A 10,368-nucleotide genomic window follows, 5' to 3' on the forward strand; every position below is an offset into this window, starting at 1 on the left:
CACACAAATCCTGGCTGGAATAACAAGTTAGTGTTGTGTGGCTTGGTCCAAACCACTTTGTTTGTTTCCCATTTACAGAGCCATGGTTGTGTACAGTGGAAAGCTTGCGGACTGTGAGGAGATATTTGCTGAATTTGAAAAATAATGTATTGGATTAGAATTGCATAGAATCGCCTAATCAACAATCATCTGCTGTGTTACCAACTACATGAAGAGTGAGGCGTACCGACTCTCCTTTTGTCAGATTTGTTAGCGGTGCCTACTGAGACCAATATTGTCTCTGTGAATCGGGGCACAGTATTTAAACAGGAGACAATGGTGCTTTCTTGAGTAAAGCTGATAATGGAAACTGCTTTTTGAAGCTACAATATGTATACAAATGAACATACATGCAATGCCCACAGGCAGCATTGTGTGTACGGTGTGAATTTTAAGGCACCATTGCAGTTTTTTGTTGGTCATTTTATATAATGGAGCCTTCTCCTCATCATCCTGTGGGGGAGTTAACACAATTTTTTCATTCCTTAGAAACAACACAGATGAGCGATATCTCTTAGCAGCAGAACGGATCGTAAAACCTCTCTCTAAAATGAATTGGTCCATAAGCAAGAAAAAGTCCAATGAAAAAGTACTCTCAGTTGTAATTGTCATAATTGTACACAATATTACCCATCTGGTACATTTCCTTATAATGTTGGTCATATATCAAAGCCTTAAAACTCCCCTCTAATCTGCCCTCTGCTGTTGTAGTAACACACACACACACACAAACACACACACACACTCGCAGAGAAATGTGAAATGAAAAGATGATAAAATTCAGTTCCCTTGGTAGCTGATCTGCCAATAAATCATGTCTGTTTAATGGGGAGAGGGATAAATGACAACGTCAGCAATTAATTACAAATGTATCTTCAGTTTGTGTGCGTGTGTGTGTACAGTATGCATGAATGTACCTTTGTCATAATTAAACCTGGCAGAAGTTGATATGATAGTAAAAAGATCTAAATATAGATAGGACTGTATGGATGTAATGATGTTCCAAATCATATTTAAGCATTCATGACACACTAATGTGCTGAAATGATCCAATAATGAAACACGAGTGCTCCTCATAGTGTAAGAGGCGCCACTTCAGTGCGTGTGGGTGTTGTCTGTCTGTACAATAATCCTAATCCCCGTCCAAATCCTTCCGTACAGTTGCACCTGCTGCTACCACAGGTGCTAATGACAATAAATGATAAAAGTCTAACACTTTACTATAGAAACAGTAAGCCAAATGCTGCGCAGTAAGGCCTACCAAAAAATTGTAAAGATTGCAACTTTTAACAAAAATGAAACCCAAAAAAGACTTCATATTAAATGCTCTGTGTTCCCAGCTGTTTTCACTTTATCTTGCTATTCTGGTTACAGGTGGGCAAAGCAAAGATTATATATGAGCTCACAGGCCTCCTTTATGCTGATAAGATTGATGAAGGTGGAACAGGAGAATCGGGGACATCAGTCAAGGGCAGTCTATACACGCCCATACGGTCCTGAGAGGAGGTCTGATCAGGCGAAATTAAAGTCACCTGTGTTCGTTTACCATGGATGTGTATGGCCTTTTAAACCTGAGTAGTAGGTTGTTTTTTTTTAGCAGCAGCCACTGTGGGCACAAGTGACAGAATTATGAGATAATGGTTATTGCTAATATGTAATATTAGCCACAATAAGCCACTGGTCATGCAACACCATTGAAGGCAATGGCAGCAAAACTGTATTGACTTGACAAAGGTTTTGTTTTATTGCTTACAACTTTTCATTTATAAGTTGAAAACTGTTATTTCTTTTTGTTACAGTCTCACGTTAACCTGACAAATAATAATGCATTATATTTCATTCATTTGGTAGTTGCTTTTGTCCAAAGGGACTTAAGCATTCAGACTGCATAGTAACAAGAAGCTCTCTGAAACACACAACTAAAAGAAATATCAGAGAGAATATGTCACTATAGAAAAAGAGCAGTGTAATTTACTTTAGCTGGTTCATTCTCAGTGTCCTGCATGCTGACTCACTGTCATGGCCTACATTAACACCTGTGCTTTTCTTACAATGACAAGTAAAATATGTGCTTTGATAAAGGCCTATATTTTAATTTCTTGTTGTTGCACCTTTTTGTCTTTAATTTGTGTGTCTGTAATGTAAGCAGTCAGATTGTGCATGCATGTCTGAAAGAGCCAGTTATACCTATTTTATACACATATTTTATTTTTTTAGCATTACTTTAAGTAAACAAACATTTAGTCACACCTGCAGGGAACCTGCAGCGGGGAGCCAATAATTGAAACTAGGTTTGTTTGTTTTTTTCACCTCCTCTAACTCGATGGAAAGTCTCTTCGCTCCTGAAGTGATGAGGGATTCCAGGAACAAGACTGCCAATGCAGCATAATTCTTTGTCCTGCTTTTCACACAGTGTGAGCTATTCTCATGCTGTATATTATAAACATGCCGCTGGCATATTTAGAAATTCATATAGGCAGGATGTTACCTTGTACATTTCTCGTATTTTTAGTGGGATGTGCTGTTGTTTTCTTTCTGCATCTATGTGGCTCACTTGTGTTGTGGTTTAGTGATCTGTGTTGGTCAACTCTGCATACTTTAATAAAGTTTGAATAAAACTACTAGCATGGCGATATTTTTATCATACAGAAAGACGGGAATACAAAACCACCATACAGTCACAGCAGCTGACATATAAATAAATCTGTTTTCTGTAAATTGATATTTTTCCATCTATTAGTTTCTTTACATTAATGTCTAATTCAATTTTTAAATGGATTTTACAATTACAGAATAATTAATTTTAACCTATATTAACCCATAAAAATAGCCTGTTAATCCATCAGATGCTCCACTTCGAAGACACAGTATGTTGAATTTCTTCAAACTTCACTATGAATTCTCAGTAGACTAACCTGGAAACAATTTTCAAAACCTCTGCAATGGGACAGCATAAACAGAAATCACTTCTGTGGTCCCTGGCTGTGAAACATCAGATATCGAGTAATTTCTTTGCCTTGTGGTCAGACTACTTTTGCAGAAACCTGCCTATGAAAATAGAATGCTAAACACTCTTACTTTTAACAAATATATGTTTTAATTAAAAACTCAGAACAGCAACTCTTTTTGCCATTGTTTTGTGCAATCGGATCTTTGGACAAAATACACACACAAAATTATTTTATAAAATAAAGTGAAAAAATTATGTTTTCGAGATGTGACACTTGGTCATGGTGGCTGGGAATACACGTTTTATTTGGGGGTGGGACAGTTTAGAAATTTTGATTTATCTGTATATTTTCTGAGGGTTGGGGAGTTTTTGCCCTTTTAGGCCCACCAGAACACCCGTTGGAGGTTTTATGTCTCAAAAAGTGAATACTGTAGTCCTCCATTGTGGAAGTGAAACCTCATGCAGATCGTTCTTTACAACTCAGCCATCTGTTGGTGTACACCCAAATGTGTTCATCATATCACGCTCATCAAATTAACTCTTAGAGCTTTCTGAACCTCAAACTCCTACACCAAGATATTTTTCAGTTTTACTTTAGAACTATTGTAGAAGCTTGTCTTTGCTTTGTTCTGTAGTAACAAAAATGATGAATGCTATTTCTTGCATTCAACATTTTTGTTTCCCCAAAAGATGCTTCTGTGAATCTATCATCACTAGGTCAGTACACAGACCTTGTCGTCTTTAGATAGAATATTAAAAGAGAAACGACTACTAAAAGTGGGAACAAAAGCACCGTCTAACCTAATAACTACTCCTTTACAAAAGGTCGCTCCATTTGGAGTTATGGACAAACACTGGTTTGCTCTTTGATTTTCATGTTCCACCTCTGGGAGAAAACATTAAAGGATGAAAGGCCTCACTATCTCCACTGGATCAGTGGATCTGCCCAGGGCCTCGCAACAACAGCCATTACCCCAACGCTGCCACCGTTGCCTCCTGTTTTGCAGCATGTCCTATTTACTTATTTATTCGTCCCTCTTCCACCCACGACTTACTTCTTATCTCGCCCATTAAAATTAATCCTCATCTAAAAATATCTACTCTTGGTCGTCAGAGAGGATGTAATCGAGGAGGAGATGGCCTCTCTGAATCTCCCTCCCTCCTTCTGTCTCGCTTTCACTGACAAGTACTCAAGTATCTGATGAGAAAGTGCTCTCACTTCAGCTTCTGAAGTAGAAAAATTACAAACACAATCTGTGTTTGTAAAACTGAGATCTTAATCACACATTCCAATACTTTGCTGCCTACTGAGGCCTTATTGGAATTGCATGTCTGCCTTAATGTTTGTTGTTTGGAGAAGGACCAGGTTTGTTGACTGTTGCTAACTGTTGAAGCCATATGAATGGAGTGATTTAGCTCTATAGTGAGTTGGAAAAATGACTAAAAGCAGGCAAGCAAAACATGTTATTAGGTAAAGAAAGCTTAGAAGAGACATTTAAGAAGGGAAAGTATGTTCAAGGGATGTTTTTAGAAAGTCACATTTGAAGTGTAGGAAAATAAATGGAGAGAGCGTGAATGGCATAAAAACGAGATGAAATACAACATACAACATAAAATCTTACCATATTCTACAAACTCTTATCTTAATTGGTAAATTGGTTGACGGCGAGCTGCTGGTGTGCGTCACTCTCGGCCTTAAAGTTTTATACTGATACTAACACACTGAGGCAATGCAATCACAACGACCTGCGAGGTTGTTCAGGTTGGATAATAACTGTCCCACCTCTGTGTGTGTATGTGTGTGTGACCTTGTGATTATGCCCCAGTGTGATACTTTGGCCCGGCTGATTACCTGTCAGCAGGTTTTGTGCATCTGACACAAACACATGCGCGCGCACACACACACAAATCATCACCCAGCAACAGACAATACCCACTGGGCAGGTCACACTGTTGCAGGAGGCATATTGCTGTTTAAAAGGAGCACACACACACACACACATAAATAGGGCCCATGCAGGCTCTGGAACATAGATTGTCTATTAAGGAGTGTATTAGGAGAACCCAGGGGTCCGACATTGAGACAGTTTGTGTGCCATTAGAGCGGGATTTTATGTTGTTGTCTGGTGTCCACTGATACTGAGTGAGAGCGCACACACACACACACCACACACACTACACACACAACACACACACACACACACACACACACACACACAAAACATTTCATCATTCAATAATGAAACCCTCCTAACATTGGGAGAATTATGGCCAGCAGGAGCACATTTGGAGAAACTACTGATTCTGTCTTGTCATTTCCTGCTCCATGCCCTAGTGAAAATAATGTTTTTTGGGGGTTTTTTTTTTGTTTTTTTGTTTACAGGACAACCAGTGGGATCAAACAGTTTCAGTGTATGTCTCTTTGGACTTGCATCTTTCTTGCGCGACTGGAAAATTTTTTTGGTTTAAAAGCTCTATTTGACCCCCCCACACGGGAATATTTCATCTCCTCATGATTGATTTCTATTTTGGTCCTCTTTCAGCGCCAACTTCATATCTTCAGCATGGTGTGCATGTGTGACTTGCTTGTCCCAGGCAGTTGCTGGGATTTGCTGATGTGATGAGCTCAGTAAATAATGTTTTTTCCCTTCTGAAATTAAAAGCAAGATTTTTTTTAGCACATGTATGAGTTCATTAACACAGTCAACCACAAAATATTGGCTGTTCATGGTGTGCATAGCAATGTCACAGACTTTTATTAGTTTAGCAGCAGGATGGCATAGTGGAGGGGAGAGTGTGCTTAACCTACAGGACCTTTGATGAGGTCTCCTCGACTGTTTTATTTTGTTTGGTTGGTGGATAGTGCCCAGTTCTTTTTGTGGCATCTCCTCAGTTGAGGTTCCAATCGAGCTGCACCAATACTAAAACACTGCAGACCACATATTGGTCAGAAAAAATTGTCACTAGAATTGATGCAGATGTCCTGCACAGTGTGAATTGCGACCTCAATTTTTTTTATTCACTCAACCCAGATTTAAAAAAAATGTCAGCTTGCATAACCACGCTGGGGTCAGTTGGCAAAGTGCAGACATGCATCTGTTTGGTTGCCGATAAAAGTTTTTCAAAAGGAAAGTATACCCTAATTTTTTTTTGTGTCACATCAAACATGATACCATGGCAGTTTCCCCAGGCATCCGCTATGACAATCAGCTAAGATTCCCGCCTACACTAAGGGTTACCGGATGCAGTGGCAAACAAAACTGAGAAAAGTATCTGGTACCCAGAGCTCCAGACTAAGTTTTTCACCACTGTCAAAAAAAATATGTTAACAGTTTTCCCCGCCCTCACCTTACCTGTTAAATGTGCACCGACACACTGAAATGAGTGGACCCAGTGTTTATCTCAGTTAGCTTTATTGTCTCCGTTAGCTGTAAACACACTGCAGGACTCTGCTGCCCAACCGGCTGCCAACTAGCTCTCCTCCTGCTGATTTCAACACAGATTTGTTGTTCATGATGTAGCATAATCAGGGAGATTTAGCTAGCTAGTAGCAAATACTTGGCTGGACTGTTTCAGTTAAATGACTGGACTGACTAATAAAAAGTTAACAAATTTTGACCAGTAGAGCTTTAAAGAAAGATGTTCACTTTGATTTTAAATATCAGACCCCTGACAAACGACCTGATCAAAAATTAGAACTAGCAGAACACCATTATTATTATTATTATTATTATTATTATTAGTTTTATTATTATTATTATTACTGTTGCCTGAAAATGTCAGGATTCATTTTCATCTTCAATATCCACCCAAAGTAAAATATTTGGATAAGCAGCAGCATTAAATAAGTAGCATATAAACAACACCACACTGTATACAATCATGCACTAAAGACCAGCCCTCTGTCTCATGTAATCTTTAATTGCTTTTGTTCACAGTGTTACAGCGTTAATTCAGAGCTGTCCTCGTGAAGAATAAGGTGAGACTCAGAAAATGGAAGACGTTTCACTTCACTGAGGTGACAGCAGGAGGTCATGTTAAACTTGGTGCCCCTGGAGTTGCCTGGAGGAGCTTTAGAAGTCAGGGCGATCTTTCTTCAGGTTCTTGTAGTCTGTGTTGACGGCCACAAACTGTAGAAGGCAGGAGGAATACATTTAAATCTGTTTTGCTTAAATTAAATTCATCAGTGCTGTCTTTAGGAGAACACATGGAAAACAAAGAGGCAACGGTGAATTTTATTTTTTTCCCCTCTAGTGCAAATATAGACACATATACATGCACACACTCACCCAAACATTATTACACTCATTTACCATGGTACTTTCTATCTACCTTTTTTCCATTTTTTTGTCTTGCTGAATATCTCATGGATGATATAGTATATATTGTGTGACTGCATACGTGTGATCTGCTTACATCACAGCCCTGCAGCCATGATAAACTCAAATTTTTGCACTGGCAGTGATTATTTTCTCTGCATGTATTTTCCTTGATTGGTCTGCCATTAAAAGTCTCGCCTCCCCTCTTCTCCCTCCAATCTTTCCCGCTTCCCCCTCCTCATTACGTTCATTGTTTGGACTTCAGTGGAATTTCGATGCGAGACCTTTGCCTCACTATTGAGAATTAAACATGCCGTGTCCTGACCTTTTGTCTGAAGCGACTTTCATTCCACTGGCAAGCAACGCAGCCTTGAAACCCTCAGAAAATGCTTTTTTCTCTGGAAAAACACATCATCCAGATCTCTTCTTCTGGGACTTGTCAGTTGGTTGTTTTTCTGCTCTATTTTGGGTCAGCGTTGTTAATATTTTCATTAGTTTGTCTGTGGCTCTGGCCTTGTTTAAGAGGTAGGGGAAATTATTACCAACCACTAAAAGCCCCTGCTTCCATCTGCCTTAATTTGTTTTTGAAAGACACTTTGTTTTTCTTTGTTTGAACAGATGTGAAGAAAACCAGGAAGAAGCCATGTTGACATTTTTTTGCCTGCATTGGTTAGTCCAAATGTATTTTGGTAGGTTTTAGGACAGATGATGATTGTGAGATTTTCAGTAAAACAATGCTATTCGTGTCTAGATTAGTTTTCTGGCAGACGTGATTGTCGTGAGCAGGCATGTGGCCCTTCAGTGTGTGACAGGGGAGTAGTCACCTTGTACTGGTAGGTTGGGTCGAGATTGTTCCAGGGCTCTGGGTTGTTCTTCTTGTCCCAGAGGCTGCAAATGTGGAAAGATTACAGAATAAAGAGAGGAAGGAGAATGAGAAAAGACATGACATGAGAAGGAGAAAGGCACAGATGACGGAGGTAAAGATCAACACAAAGAGGAATGGAGGCTTGATAAGAGAAACCAACTGAGAGGTAAACAAATAGGAGGAAAAAGAACACAGAAGGAAAGCGACAAAAGGAGATAATTATATAGAAGTTGTGGAAAAAGACAGAGGTGATTATGAGATGAGCTGAACTCAGCCCAATGACTTGGCTGTGCTCCTCTATTCATTAACCAAAGTCTGGATTTCACAGCGCTTCACTGTGATTGTCCATCCCTCTTCCTCCTCCTCCTCTGGCAGCGCATCACGCCGCCAAAGCACAAACAAAGGGACTGAGAGACTGATGGCAGAGCGGGTATGTCTCCCCCCCTCTCTCCATTACCACAAACACTAGACAGTCTCTGAGAGAGAGAGAGGGGGAGAGAGGGAGAGAGAGAGAGACAGAGAGAGAGAGAGGAAGAGAGGAAGCCACTGACCACAGCACTCATCACCAGCTGGTGATGAGGTCAGGCGTTATGGCTGACCCTCAGAACAAGTGGTTCTGTGTGGCCCAAAATAGGACACTACACATTTACTGCATGCGTGTGTGTAGTCACTGAGTTCAGTGTGGTTGTTGCTTCTGAGGAAATGACAGGTTCATACACCCCGCTGCGTTTGTTATAAACTTTAATTCAACATAAAAAAAAGCTTTGTTTTGATACTGCAATCAAATTCAGGACAATCACACAGATGGCATTAGGGTTAGCAAATCTGAAATCTGAATCCAGTATCCGCTTATGAATCAAAATCTTTTTCAAATCGCTTATCAAATTAAATAAGGTTTCACTGTTGATGTAATAGGACCCAATATTTAAATCACTGGGCTGCAGATTTTAACACATCAGAGATATATTTATCAGATATGATGGTCAATAAGTAATGCCAGTGATGTTCATTATTGTAACTGTAAAATGTACACTACACGTACACTATAATAAGTCTACAAGTAGGAAGAGTACTACAATGGTTACAAGTTACTCTTACGTGACATGAGGTCCTCTTGCCAGACGGATCAGATAGAGGGTGGCCCCTGTCATGCCCAGAGTCAGGAAGAAAAATTGAGGGATTAACTGAGGAGAGGAGAGGAGAGGAGAGGAGAAGAATGCATTAGTCCCAGACCACCGAGACATATGAAGGTAAACAAACATATTCTATCAAGTGGTTGGCTGTGATATGTACAATAAACACCTGTGTGAAATACACACACACACACACATACACGGGTAGTTGTTATTCCTGTTTTTCCTCTCCCTGCCCTCCTCCATATGCATGAGGCCCAGGCCATGTGTGAGGCAGCTCACTGTCAGCCTGGGTTGAATGGGCAAGGACGCGGTGGAAGAGAGAGCTGGCGCATCTCTGTGTGTGCCAGCCTCTCCTCCTCAACACTATACCTGTCAGACTGAGCGACAGCATCTCACACACACACACACAACGCTCACACTGCCATCCACATTTCCGTCTACTTCACTATGTGATAACTTGTATCGTATGAGAGGGCAGAAGAGGGAGAGGCAACGTCACACCACTTCCGGTGAACAGGCTGTCTCCAGCCTACCACAGATCTTCACAGCTGTAGAGACGATGACAGTTTGATCAGGTTGAACTGACGGATGTCTCTACTCCAGCTTCATCTAGACAATCTGTCCTTCTGTCTGAATCTGCGCTTGACCGCTACTCTGCCTTGTTGTTGATTAGTAAAATCTGTCTGTGTTAAAACTTGAATCAATTCCACTACCTTTACAAGCTGCTGCGCAGGAGAGGAGATGGGAAAGAATACTCCCTCCCCTCGGCTACAGTACTCACCCCACCTCAACATAACTAATCGTACCAACAACTCCAACTCCAAGCAAATGCACTCAATCACAGCAGCTGCCACCCTATTGTACATTCCAGCTCAAAATTTACCATTTTATCGGCCCGACATATCGCCCAACATCTTTTTTCACATTTCCTGTACAAACTTTAGAAGCTGCAACTAACAAAAAATGTCATTATTCGAGACCTAGCATACTTTCATATATACATATATAGTTATATATCATATAACTACGTCGTATCACCCTTTTACTTTTTTATTTATT

The 10,368-nt window shown here is 40.2% G+C and overlaps 1 protein-coding gene across 1 annotated transcript in view; it reads right to left on the bottom strand.

The window, feature by feature from the left end:
• Positions 1-6,974: 6,974 nt before the first annotated feature.
• The window catches only part of LOC118328735 (NADH dehydrogenase [ubiquinone] 1 alpha subcomplex subunit 4-like 2), a 4,849-nt gene continuing 1,455 nt past the window's right edge, over positions 6,975-10,368 (bottom strand). Inside the window, exons 2-4 of the mRNA XM_035662629.1 lie at positions 9,272-9,357; positions 8,133-8,196; positions 6,975-7,119 (exon numbers count right to left, since the gene is read on the bottom strand). Coding sequence (XP_035518522.1) covers positions 7,063-7,119; positions 8,133-8,196; positions 9,272-9,357 — 207 coding nt within the window. The 3' untranslated portion in view covers positions 6,975-7,062. The remainder of the gene's footprint in view (positions 7,120-8,132; positions 8,197-9,271; positions 9,358-10,368) is intronic.

This window comes from Morone saxatilis, unplaced genomic scaffold, assembly GCF_004916995.1.
Source record: "Morone saxatilis isolate NCDOM2014 unplaced genomic scaffold, NCSU_SB_2.0 Contig18, whole genome shotgun sequence".
Classification (NCBI taxonomy): domain Eukaryota; kingdom Metazoa; phylum Chordata; class Actinopteri; family Moronidae; genus Morone; species Morone saxatilis.